Source organism: Amborella trichopoda, chromosome 9 (assembly GCF_054954075.1).
Source record: "Amborella trichopoda isolate Santa Cruz 75 chromosome 9, AtrichopodaSantaCruz75HAP2 v2.0, whole genome shotgun sequence".
Lineage (NCBI taxonomy): Eukaryota > Viridiplantae > Streptophyta > Magnoliopsida > Amborellales > Amborellaceae > Amborella > Amborella trichopoda.
Window position 1 is genome coordinate 44984091 of NC_142344.1, and position 14212 is coordinate 44998302.

General features: G+C 35.5%; 1 protein-coding gene across 35 annotated transcripts in view; it reads left to right on the top strand.

Moving 5' to 3' along the window:
• Nucleotides 1-68: 68 nt before the first annotated feature.
• The window catches only part of LOC18426293 (vesicle transport v-SNARE 13), a 41530-nt gene continuing 27386 nt past the window's right edge, over nucleotides 69-14212 (top strand). For 6 of the 35 annotated variants that reach the window (XM_088847898.1, XM_088847899.1, XM_088847901.1 and 3 more), the window contains exons 1-3: nucleotides 69-253; nucleotides 1124-1360; nucleotides 13419-13539. In XM_088847898.1, coding sequence (XP_088704024.1) covers nucleotides 1340-1360; nucleotides 13419-13539 — 142 coding nt within the window. In that variant the 5' untranslated portion in view covers nucleotides 69-253; nucleotides 1124-1339. Of the gene's footprint in view, nucleotides 362-1123; nucleotides 1361-13411; nucleotides 13540-14212 lie in introns of all 35 variants that reach the window. The other 29 variants (XM_088847905.1, XM_088847904.1, XM_088847907.1 and 26 more) reach the window with 9 other exon arrangements.

Sequence of the window (14212 nt, forward strand, 5' to 3'; positions counted from 1 at the left end):
CGTTTAGAGCCCTCCGATCTCTATAAACTTTTTCCAATAAAAATTCCACCTTTCAAATCAATTTTAGAGGGAGGTCGCGTGTATATACGAGGGCTTCTGAGTTCTGACTCGTGGACACCGCCGACACCTAAACGCGCCCTAAAACTTTTTTTTAAAGACTTGGAACGTGAAAAAAACCCCGTGGCGATCCGGTTGCGCCTTTCCCCCCTCTCTCCCTTCTCTGAGACGTGCACGCGGAGTTTCCCGCGATAAGGTCACTTCCAAAGACTCTCATTCACAACTTATGTTTCTCCCTTCTCTCCAATCTATGCTTGTTCTGGTTTTTGTTCTTTGGAGATTTGATCATTTCATAAGTGGATCGGTTGGTATTCTCATTTATCTTCACTTTTTATTGTATCTTTTTTTTTCCCTGATCTCTTTCTTCTTTGATCTTATTATACTTGGAATGTTTCTGACGTTCGCTTGGTTTAATAACATCGTTTGCTGTTTTTATTTTGTGTTTTTTATCTTGCTGTTTTTGGTTCTATTTGTTATCCCTACTTGTTGTTTATTCACTTCAGAATTGATTACTTACAGGCAGAGATATGGTTTCTCTATTTTTTTATTTAGATCATATTTTTTTTTACAATTACGACTCTTCTCTTTAGATCGTGATTTACTGGTTTCTATTTGGATCCCATTTTTTCTGTTTTCCTTTTAGTTTTTATTTTCTCTAGGTGATATTAGTTGCTGATTTATTACTATTATTATTATTATTTAAGTTTTGTTGAATCTTTTCTCTTTAGATTCCATTGTTCTTTTTTTTTTTTTAATGATCTAATGGTGTCTTTCTCTTGAAAATTATGTTTTATTTCAAAGTACCTAATTTTCGTTAGATCCTATGTTTCTTTCCATTGCGAGTTATTCCCTTGACATATTCCCTTAAATGTCTTAAAAGTTAAGTTCCTTCCATTCTTTTGTCCTTTGAATTATTTAAAAGTTACCATACCTTTTTTTTTTCTTCCTTTGTCTAGTTCGTTTCTCTCATATTCTCTTTTCTTTTTTTAGGTCTCATGATGATATTTTTATATCTGTTTTCCCCTATATTCTTCTATTGATTTCTGACGCTGTTTTTCTGTTTCAGGCCTGGTGAGCCTTAGGTAGATCGGCGCATTTTTGTTGAGTATCAGTGCAGCAGGTGTGATGTTTGGTCCCTTTGTATCCAGATTCTTATGCTCTGAATTTTGTTTACTTGGTTGGATTGTTCATGTCATTGTTGCAAAACTAAGCGGTCCAACTTGGACTCGCCTTAGTCACTCGGGTTTGACAACCTGCCAAACCAAGCTCTGTCTCCCCTAGCATGCGAGTTGTCAAAAACTTGGTGAGTTTTTAAATACTGATATAGTTTATTAGGAGTTGCCGAGTCAGGTGGATTTATCAGATTAAAGGGGGTTCGAGAACCTTCCAGAGCCTTTTCAGTCTCAAATACATCTTTGATGTATTACCCAACCAGTGCTCATTGATGTGTTTTTGTAGATATTAGTCCAAGTTTGTGACTTTTGTAGGTGGCTTTCATTTGATGTTCAGAAAATGTTATCACATTGTGCCTTTGAAGATTCATTTATTCATCCAGCATAGAGTTAAAAATGGATTGAATGGAAAATTGCCAGTTTTTTTCAGATCACAAATGGGTTTTTCACTAACTGCCAATTGAATGAAAATTTAAGCTAGTCTTGAGCATGATCCAAAACTTGTATCAGAATTATCTTGACAGCACATGATCTCTTATGATGTCGTAAGATATCATAATATGGTTTCAGTATTTTTATGTTTGTTTATTTTATACGTTTAGTGAGAAGAAATTTGTAGATCTTGTGTCCTATGTAGTTGGACATAAGTACATATATGTCTGTCCAAACGCATTCAACCTAATGAGTTGTTCTGTATTTGTAAGTGTGTATACATGTAATAGAGTAGTAGACTACGAGCAAGCAGTGAGTAGAAGTTTGTCTGCACAATGTTTTTTTCTTTTTTTGAAACTGATGTCTGCACAATGTTTTTGTATATTTGTTAGCTCTATTATATCTGGTTGAATGTATATGCTTGGCTTTTCTGAGAACTGTGTGTTATATCTGGTCAATCTCTTTAGCAGATCAATCTCTTTAGCAGATTGACCAAAGTATGGACAAAAGGTTAGTGCATTTTGTAACAAGGCACAAGCCATGGGCCGATACCTATGTCTATTGCATGTAAAATGTTGGGGAACATGTAGTCATGTTAATGGAGATAGCAGTCACCAAATGTTTATATTAGCTGCTTATTTACTTGGAAAACTCAAGCCTCTTATGCACCCCTAATCCATTAATACTATGTATTAGCTGCCGATTTAGTTAGGAAAATCCAAAGTCTGTTATGCTCCCAGATCTTTCTCTCCTTAAGCTTAAATGTATGATCATTTACCTTAAACCCTTACAAATGTACTAATATAAAGTAATCAGATTTACTTTTTAAAGAAAGCAAAAGAGGCATGCAATTTTTCACAAGTCTAACCCACTTCAATTACTGAACAAAAAACAATTCTTTTGTACTTGGTTGGTAGCATGAAATTAGTCATGAAAGGTAAGGAAATGAGTCTCTTAAAGCGTGTTATGTGAAATAATCGGTGATTGTTTGTCGATTTATGCAATGATCGCCATTGAAGGTGGGCAGGTAAAGAGAATTACATAGAGAAGAATGTTAATTTTATAATAGTGATGACATTTTATTGAAAACGGGGGGAAATGATTTAAATGTCCCTATGTTTCCTTTGATTGACAAGGCTATCCCTATGTTGTATATCCCCCTTGTTCTCAATTGTTACAAGTGAGAGAGCTTGTTACCTATCCATCACCCAGCCAAGAGTCACAATTTTAGGTGCACATAGCAATTGAATGATGGGAAATATATTAGGACCTATGTGAGCAAAAAAAGCTGTCATAAATGTCATCACCAATATTGGTTTTTGGAGAGTGGAGCCCACCAAACCATAACATGATTTAAAGGGGTCTCGCTTTCTCAACATCACTATCCATCCTCGACTTGGACAGTGATAGGCATTTGTGACCTTGCATTCTTTTATGCTCATATGGTTCAGCACATACCTAGGTTTGTTTTTTTTCTGCCTTACAAATTGGTACCTAGTTGTTCTTTTCATGAATTATAACTATTTTTGAGTTTTATTTTTCTTGATTAATGTATAAGTGGGGCATATCCCCTACTAACTCACCTAGAAAAATGAAAATAAGAAGAAAGAAATAATACAATACACTCCATAGTCTAGGTATAAAGTAAGTGACATGTGTCAATTGAGGAAACCACAAATGCTTTCCTGCCATATGACAACACAGTGATTGTCAATCAGAGGAAAGGCATGAGGTTTTAGGTCATTTTCCCTTGCGTATAAGAAATTATTATTATTTTCTTCTTTTGAGTAACTGAATTGGGTAAGATGTCTCTCTAGGGAGATTGCCGATCTCCACTGTTTGAATTGCAAAAATGTGTGAAAATCCAGCTCCCTCATAGAAGCACCTCCATGTTTTGGACACCAAAATAAGAAAACCTCTCTTTTACCAAAATAGGTGGATTTGTGGTCTCCATGAAATGGTTTCCATGTGGAGCCGAAAATAAGTGTTTAAATTAGTGCCACTAGGACTGGCCCTGTGACCAAATCGATAAGGACAACTGGTCACATAATTTTAAAATTAGAAAAAAGGAAAATGCATATAAAATTTAAAAATAGAAAAAACATGAAAAAAATCCAGAATAATGTAGGAAATTTTCCTACATTATTCTGGATTTTTTTCAAGAAAATTACTAGGAACACAAAAATAACATCTGCAAAATATAAATTTTTTCGCACTCCCTAGTTATTGAAATTGAAGTATTAAAATAAGTAAATCTAAAAAACAAAAAAAATAATATTTGTTTTTAAAAAAATGTATGTAAGGCTTTCTAAAAAGCAAAAACATACAACCATAACCTTAACAAAGATGAAACAACCATTAACAAGAACAAAAAAAAAAAGAAACAATATATTGCTTCGATTTGGGAAAAAAAAATTTTATCGGAAAAACCCAAAAAAATCTGAAGTGTTCTATTTTTATATAAAAACAAGAAGAATTCTTTTCTTATTTTTTAATTTCTCTCTCCCTCATCCGCTTATTGCCCTGCAACTCTCTCTCTCCCTCGCTACTGTTCTCTCTCTCTCATTGCCCTGCAACTCTCTCTCTCCCTCTCTCTCGTATTAATGCATCCAGGGGAAATGTTTCTGCAACAGAGAAGGGAGTTTTTTGGATAACAATTTCCATATGCCATAACTAAAAGGATTTCCCAATACCATTTTCCAGGATATGCCTATTCTAGGAGCGTCATCTCCTAGGGACAAACATCTGTGGCTATCCAATTGGGTCCTTAGCGTAATGGAAGTTGAATTTTGGACTGGATTCTTTATTAACTTTTTTTAATTTAGTGGTGAGATGGTGGCAGATATCTATTGGGCTTAGGATACTGGTTTGCAGTGTCCTATAACTTGCTGTTACTTTATTGTCTAAATCTTTTAATTTTTGGATTTATTGATCCTCTGAAGTTCTCAAAATTGAATTAGAAGAAGGGATTTCGTACTATTTTTTGGTAATTAAATATCATATTTCAATGGCTCCACTCGTCCATTTCATCCACATAATAGAGAGAGCGCCTGAGGTTTAGGGAAGCTACATGCATTGTATTTGGTATATGCCTACCTCTACATTATGCTCATTGTAGAAGAGAACAATGAGCTTGGGCAATTTTGAAGGATCACAAATTGGTCTTTGCTGAGTTTGGCATAGGCTAAGTGCCCAAGCCTAAGTGAATGAGTAAGCAATGGACACACACAATTGAGCAGGTTCCTGCCCACTGGAGGCCCATTGAGATGTAGCCTTTGGGGAGTGGCTTGGGGAGGTGATGGGGCTTCAATCTGTTGTGGAGTTACATTGACGTCCATGATTGCTATTCCTAAGTGGCAGAGGGAATCCTGATTTTAGATGGATGTGCACAATTCCTCCCCATTTGCACTCCTCTTGAACTAGATGTAACCTTCGCATATTGCAAGTTCCCCTTAGTCTTTAAGGTATCTATAGGATGCAAGTAGCTTCCCAAGTCCTCGGAGAACTTGATAGGCTTACAAATGTTAAACTTGTTGGGATTTGAGGGTAATATACCTAGTGGAATCTTAAGTATAGAAATTTTGTCATATTTGAGTGTCTCTGACTTTGCTCCATTGGTATGAGGGTTCCAAATGGAATAGAGAATTTTGATTAACCTCCAAATATTGAAGTACATCCTTGGGAAACCTTGCACAAATGCAGAAGTTTTATATTCAGTAGTTTGAGACCTTATCACTCCCTAAACCACTTTTTGAGTCTACCAATTGTGTCCCGTCCTTTCCTCCCTCACTTTGGCTTAGCTTATTCCAAATTCAACTAATATGTATTTGCGATCCTTCAATTTTGCCCGGTCTTCTTGTTCTCTTTTCATGTAGGCTATCATGTAGCCAAAGGTAGTGTGAGTGGCTTTCCTAAACTTTAATAGCTCTTCCCCCATAAAAAAGACATTATGGAATAAACACCAATTTTGCATTCATTTGAAATGCGCATTTCCTTCATTGCCGTTTTGGTGAGATAGTTTGTCTTTTGGAACTCTTAATCACTAACATCATATTGGGGCAAAAGCAAGAAAATAAATAAGTGATCTAGTTAAATTGACCTTTTATGAAACACCTTAAAAAAAAAAAAATTATAATACACCTTCAAAAAATAAAAAAAGTGAAACTTCGAAGGAAGATCTAGGGGCAACTTGGGACTAGCTGAAGTAGGGAGTATCTGTCATGGCAACCATGGATGGCTCTACCCTACTGACATAATTTGGGCTATAGAGTATCAATGATAGCCCTATTAGGTGAAAGAGCCGATTATTACTATTGGAGAGTGATACTTGTCTATGTGGAGAGAGAGAGAGAGATACTGCAGAGGATAGATATAAGAAATGGCTACTAGTAGGCAGATAGAAAAAACTCGCTACTAGTGCGGGAGAGATAGAAACAATAGTTTGTGTTGGGGAGAACTGGAGAGAACTCTCTTTTAGAGAAATGGAGAGAAATGGAGAGAACTCTCTTTTAGAGGGGGATCGCTTATAGCTTGCGAGGAGAAATATGGGGAGAATGAGAGCTGTGGTGAATGGAGAGAGAGGCAGCAATGAGGCAGATTGTTATTGAAGAGAGAGTGAAAGAAATATTTGGTGAATGTTGTAATTGTGCATTAAGTAGCATCTCTTGGGCTTGAGATCTGATTGGCATCTAACTATTGAGGATTGAGGTCTTCTGAGGCTGTTGTACGAGTTTTTCTTGCTGAACCATTTATCTAAAAATAGTTTTATTGCTCAGTCTTGTGATAATGCATATGCCTAGATGAGTGAGCTGAGAGACTGTGTGACTTTTGTGTGTGATGGTGGCCCTCAGAGATGGGAGCTAAAGCCTCATCCCTGTACCATCACCCGACATGTACATATGATAGCCGTATCGGGAAAGCTAATCACCTTTCAGGGTAAAGCATGTACATGTGCGAGAGATTATCCTTATGCAATTATACAGCTGTGGTTGCATCAGGTCTAGGTGAGTTTGGCTCGTCTCTAGGGGAGAACTTGAAATCCATAGACTGGGATTTAGTCATCTTGCCCATTGGCTGACTTTGGTGGTTTGTTGCATCATGTCTAAGTGACCTTGGCTCGTCTCTATAGGAGAACTTGAAATCCATAGACTGGGATTTAGTCATCTTGCCCATTAGCTGACTTTGGTGGTCCGTTGCATCATGTCTAAGTGACCTTGGCTCGTCTTTAGGGGAGAACATGAAATCCACAGACTGTGTGTTATGGGAACCGCTCGGTCAGTTTGAGAAAGCAAGTGTAGACCGTAGTCCTTAGTAGAAGGTGGAATGCTATAGAATTCCTAAACCATATGGATCCAATTCCCATCAAAAGTATTTAATTATAATTGTTTTAATGTTATTTGATTTTTAGAATTATTGTTTGAATTTTTCAAAATCTCTGTGTATTTTATTTATGTAAAGTGGATTTATAAAACCAGATATATTGAATTTTCATTTAAATATTCAAATGGAATTAACAATTTCTAAAAATCATTATTTTAATTTCAAAATATTTTATTGTTGCATGGGGGCCTATTAGTACACATGGGCCCACCATAGCAAGTTGGTGGGGCCCATGGGAACTCACCTAGGGTGGCACACCCCACCCTTGTATACTTTATATTTTCGGTATCCTCAAGTAAGTTGACTTGAGGCTTAAGAAATTCAGTTTTTTTAAAGGTTTGATTTTACGAAGGTTTTGAAATCAAATATGGAAAGTATCAAATTAGAATGTACAATATTATAATTGATTATTTTCATAATTAATTTATTGATGAGAAATTGGTTTAGGAAATGGAGGATAAAGGTTCTAGTTAGTGGTTTAAAAAACGGATCAGTGACCCGGATCTGGCACCACAAAAACCCATCCAGATTGGTAAATCGGTGATTCGGATCGGGAATAGGCCGAATCGGTCGGATTAAGCCTTAAAACAAATTCGAAAAAATTATTAAAATTCATTATATAAACAGTGGTTTAAAAATCGCCGAGTCGGCACGGAATCGTCTGATTCGAACCGGGAATCGGTCATCTCGTGTTGATTCTTTTGTAAAATCGGGAATCACCTGATTCTAGAGAAGAACCGGCGATTCTGTATTGTGAATCACTGGATGACACCATGACTCGCTTGGTTGACGCCATGACTCGTCCGCTTCTGTGCACGCACATGACGTCATGAGTCACAACGGGTATTTTTGTAAATTTTTGGGTTACAATGGGCACCCATTGTCAAAAACACGTGCTCCATCACAAACACACACTGCTACGTGCATTTTGCACGCGACTAGCTTTGGTAACAAAAGACTATTTATCCTTACCAAATTTGTTCTGTGGGTTCGATGTGGGACAATTGCGCCAAGGTAATAGCTTAGAAAGAAATAGGATATAATTATTGAGTGACCTCTTTATATCACAACTTAACATTTGAAGTGCTGGTTAGAGCATTGCTTTGTGCGTTGTACATCGCAGGATCAATTCCTGCCCAGGTGCCATCATTCCTTTACAAACAAATTAATTTTTTCCCTTTTACAAAATAATTTTTTTGTACAAAAAAAATAAAACTTTTTTATAAAAAAATATATTTTTTGTTAAAAGAAAATGTAAGGTTCTTGTAAAAAAAAACAAGGTAATACAACAACAACAAAATTTCTTGTCAAAAAATAAAAGCTTATTGTAAAAAAAATATACGGTTCTTGTAAAAAAAAAAAAAAAAAGTTAATACAACAAAATTTCTTTTTCTTGTCAAAAAATAAAAGTTTATTGCAAAAAAATATAAGGTTCTTGTAAAAAAAAAAAAGGTTATGCAATAAGTATTCCTTGTAAAAAAAAAAAAAAAAAAAAAGTGATACGACGAGCGTCTCCTGTAAAAAATTAAATAAAAAGCTATTTTCATAAGAAATGAAAGGTTTTTTTCAAAAAAAAAAAGATCAAAGGTAATACAACAAATATTTATTGTAAAAAAAGAAGAGGTTGGATTTGTTATTATTTGTATAATAAAATAATTATAAAATGTAAACCAACAAGTTCAATTTCAGTATATAATGTTCTCCACCAATTCGAGATTTTGGTAGCCATTTTTTATCGATTAAAACCATTCTTTATTATAGTCTATCTATGATTTTATATTTCATTCATGATAATTCTATGATTTTTTTTTTTGTGGGATGTAAATTTAATAGTCAAAATATGTTCATCCAGAGAAAAAACATCTCAATATTCACATATTGATGAAAAAATGAAAATTAATAATGTAGTATCCTAATTTCTTATTGGATTCCTAAAAAATAACATTTATAATGAGTTTTAATAATTTTTTGAGATTTTTTTAAAGCTTAATCCAACCGATTCAGTCGATTCCTGATCCGGATGGCCGATTCACAGATCCAAATGGCTTTTTGGGGTGCTCGATCCGAGCTACCGATCCGTTTTTTAAACCACTGATTATGAATGTTGTTTTTTGGGAATCCAATTAGAAATTGGGGTACTCCATTAAGAATTTTCATTTTTTTGCATGAATATTCGAATATTGATATGTTATTTCCCTGCATGAACTACTGTTTGCCGTTTAAGTTACATCACACAAAAGGATAAGCATAGAATTATCATGGATTAAGTATATCATCATACATGGACTCCAATAAAGCATACAATTCGTAACATACGACCAAAAAATAAAATGACAGACGACGTCGTTCTTCATCTTGATCACGTTGGTATCATTGATTGAATTCGCGTGACAATTCATTGACTCGTTCTAAAAACGAATAAGAAATGCTTGTTGTATAACCCTTTTTTTTTTTTTTTTTTTTACAAGAACCTCATATTTTTTTTACATTAAACTTTTATTTTTTGACTAGAAAAAGAAATTTTGTTATATTACTTTCTTTTTTTTAAAACAAGAACCTTATATTTGTTTTACAATAAGCTTTTATTTTTTGACAAGAAAAATTTATTTTGTTGTATTACTTTTTTTTTTTTTTGACAAGAGCCTATATTTTTTTTTTACAAGAAGTATATTTTTTTATAAAAAAAACTTCTACTTTTTGTTAAAAATAAAATTTATTTGTATGTGAAGGAACGTTAGCACCATAGGAATTGATCCCGCGACGTCCATCGCACTAAAACAGCGTGCTAACCACCACGTCAAGCGTTAAGTTGTGATTCAAAGAGGCCACTTAATAAGTATATCATATTTCTTTTTGAGCTATTACCTTAGTGCAACTGTCCCACGTCGAAGCCACAGAACAAATTTGGTAAGGATAAATACTTTTTTACTACCAAATTCAATCGTGCGTGAAACGCACGTAGCAGTGTGGTTTTGTGATGGAGGAGCACGTGCGTTTGACAATGGGTGCCCATTGTAACTCGAAAAATTACAAAAATGACCCTTGTGACTCTTGATGTCATGCGCATACACAAAACCGGACGAGTTATTACGTCATCTGGCCACAGATCCGAGCGGGTCATTATGTCATCCGGCGATTCACTGTACAGAATCGTCGGTTTTTCTCTAGAACTTCGATTTTACAAAAGAATCGACACGGGATGATTGATTCCAGGTTCGAATCGGCCGATTCTTTACCGACCCGACGATTTTTAAAACGCTGGTTCTAGTACCTTCCATAAGATCTTGATGACTAATTTATAGAATGGGTGGGTTATTTCTCTCACCCAACAAGTCACTTAAAATCAATGGTGCAAATTCAATCTCACTAAAGTGGCAAACTATATGGAAACCTAAGGAACCCTAATCTCATTGAAATAATATATAAAAGGGTGCACTCGGCTCATTTAAAACACACCTCTCTCTTCTCTTTCTCTCACATCTCTCATAGAGGGGCACGCCTCACCTAACGTCTCTCTCGCTCTCTCATCTCATAGAAGGGGCACACCCCGCCTAAACGTAGTCTAGGTTATGATAGTCTATCTCCCATCTTCTATCTCTCTCATGGCCTAAGGGTTAAGGTTTTAGTATTAAGAAGCTCATCTCTCTCATTTAGGTGATCGAAGGGTAAACTTTAGTTTTGAGATCTAAGCCTTGTGATAAAAGTTATTGTTTTGTTGGAGGTTTGGCCTATATGTTTTCCCATCTTGGAGATTGAGGTTTACCATTGATCTTGCACTATTGGAGGTGGTGATTCGGTGTGGGGTGTATTAAGCCCGGTTGAGGTAATCTCCGACATCTTATTTCTTGTTTCTTGCCATACTTATTGCTTTTATCTTTATTATTTCCAATATTAGTATTATGGTTTTGATTGATTAATGAAAGAGTGGTTTTAGTGGTATCAAGTTGTAGATCCTAGTTTTATTTTTCTTTAATTGTTTCAAGTCAATTTATTCTAACGGACTACTTGTAAGTGGTCTAGCCGGAAAAGAAAAAGAAAAAGAGAAGAAAAAAAGAAAAAAGAAAAATAAATTGACCCCTAACAAATAAGTCCATTACAATGGACTATTCTTTTAGTTAGGCCACTTACAAACAGTCCATTACAATAAATTGACTTGAAACAAATAAGGAAAAATAAAAGTGGGATTTAAAACTTGATACCACTAAAACCACTCTTTCATTAATCAATCAAAACCACAATACTAAGTTTGAAAATAGCAAAAAATAAATGCGATAAGTATGACAAGAAACAAGAAATACAATGTCGGAGATTACCTCAATTGGGCTTAATACACTCCATACCAAATCACCACCTCCAATGGCGCTGGATCAATGGTCAACCTCAATCTCCAAGATGGGAAAGCATATGAGCCAAACCTCCAATGGAACAAGAACTCTTATCACAAGGCTTAGATCTCAAAATTGAGGTTTACCCCATGATCACCTAGATGAAAGAGATGAGCTTCTCAATACTAAACCCTTAAGCCATGAGAGAGATAGAAGAAGGGAGAGAGAGTATCATAACCTAAACTAGGTTTAGGTGGGGCATGCCCCTTCAATGGGATGAGAGAGAGCAACTCTAGGTGGGGCGTGCCCCTCTATGAGAGATGTGAGAGGGAGAGAAGAGAGATCTGTGTTTTAAATGGGTAGAGTGCACCTCTTTAGATAGTGTTTCAATAAGGCTAGGATTTCTATATTGTTTGCCACTTTAATGAGATTGAATTTGCACCATTGATCTTAGGTGACTTATGGGGTGAGAGATATGAGCCACCCATTTTATAGATTAACCATCAAGATCTTATGGAAGGTGCTAGAACCTGTATCCCCCATTTCTTAAACCAATTTCCCATCAATAAATTAATTATGAAAGTAATCAATTGTAATATTGTACATTCTAATTTTATGCACAAGCTTCTTCATACTTTCCATATTTGATTTCAAAACCTTCATAAAATCAAACCTTTAAAATAACTCAATTTCTTTAAGCCTCAAGTTCTACTTGCTTGAGGATTCCAAAATAAAAAGTACACAAGGGTGGGGCGTGCCACCCTAGGTGGGCTCCCATGGGCCCACCAACTTGCTATGGTGGGCTTGTGTACTAATGGGCCACCATGCAACAATAAAATATTTTAAAATTAAAATAATGATTTTTAGAAACTATTAATTCCATTTGAATATTTAAAACAATGAAAATTCAATATCTCTGGTTTATAAATCCAAATTACATAAATAAAATACCTAGAGATTCTGAAAAATTCAAACAATAATTCTAAAAATCAAATATCATTAAAACAATTATAATTAAATACTTTTGATAGGAATTAGATCCATATGGTATAGGAATAATTAAAATTCTGGAGCACTCCACCTTCTACTGTGGACCACGGTCCACACTTGCTTTCTCAAACTAACCCAGTGGATCCTATATTCCACAATCTATCGTAGGGGCTCATGATTGGGCCACCAAAGTCAGCCAATGGGCAAGGGGACGTAATCCTAGTATGTGGATTTCAGGTTCTCCCCTAAAGACGAACCAATGTCGCTTAGACTTGATGCAACCGCAACTCTATGGTGCATAGGGATAATCACATGGATATGCTTCACCCTGAAAGGTGGTTCGTTTTTCCAATACGGCTATCATATGTACATGCTATGTGGTGGTACAGGGATAAGGCTTTGACTACCGTTTCTGAGGGCCACCATCACACACAAGGGTCACACAGTCCCTCGGCTCACTCATCCAGGCATACATATATGCACATGCTAACTGCCCTTTCTTTTGTGATAATATATCTGTGCTCTCCATTTATCACGAATTTCGTAAACCTGGCCTTTATGGCTTAATGTAGCTACTGTTTTCTTTGTAGTGAACATTTTAAAAGCATTTGAAGTTCAATATGGACCTAGAAAGAAAAATTTTGTTATTTTTTCAGTTTGTAAGCTATAGGTGATTTGATTTGAAATTGTTGAATCTGTTGCCAATTAAGTGCTTGTTATTATTGTAGAAGATTGTAGCAATGAAACATATTAGAAGCCTTTCCATATCCTGAATTAACTTATTGGTTCACTCTTGTATGTTTCTTCATAATTTAAAATTGAGGGTCTGTCCAATGTTTTTCTCGTTAACCAAAGCACTCTGGTGCGCTCTCTCATTCATCTATTCACCTATGCTATAACATAATATCTTTGATACTATCCAGCTCTTCTTTTGGTGTGTTTTCTCTTTCTCCTGTAAGAGGTAGTTGAAATCGAAGAATATGATACATGTATTGTTATACATTTTGTCAATGGATATCAGCATCATTTAGCCATTTTTTAACTGCTATTTCTCAGGATACAGGATATCCAGGATTTAGTTCATTCCACAATGAGTGAGGTATTTGAAGGATATGAGCGCCAATATTGTGAGCTTTCAGCAAATCTCTCTAGAAAGTGTACATCTGCTAGTCATCTCGATGGAGGTCAGGATTCTCTCTTTTTGTAATCATTATGTCTTCATCGATTAGAATGATCATCTGGTCTTTTAACTGGTCTTTTGTTGAAATTTTCGTACCATTTAATATATATGTTATTTTTTTGCTTTTAATGTTGGCTGATCAGAAGTTATGTCTGCTGAGGATTGGCTTACTTCACTAGTGAACTGGTTATATTCCAGATTGATTCTCCTAAAATGTATTTGTTGTATGGCCGGTTCGTTTGTTTTATTTATTGTTAGTTTCCAAATCCATCTTGGATCAGTATTGCCAATTGTTGGACACACATGCCAGCCGAGCTGAAATCCCTGGTTCCAATAATTGCATTATTAGCCAAATGGGCTGTCTCTCTTGCAGATAACGGTTGATTTATTGTAAATCAAGAAAAAGGTGGGAGTTCTAGTTTAGAGTGGAGCTTGTACCCTTGTTTGAATGCAACTTACATTTTGGTCAATGTGCTTGGCAGTGGGGTGAAAAATGGTATTCTCGGCTTTCATCTCACTCACTAAAAAGCAGCATTTTCCCCATTCTTTTTTAGCGTGTTGGAACCTTCTTAAGGTTCTAAAGGGCAATTAAAGGATTCACTTAAACATGATTTCACTGTCATGTAAATGCTGCCCAAGAGTGTCGAACCCTGGTTTGTGTGATGTGCTAATCAACC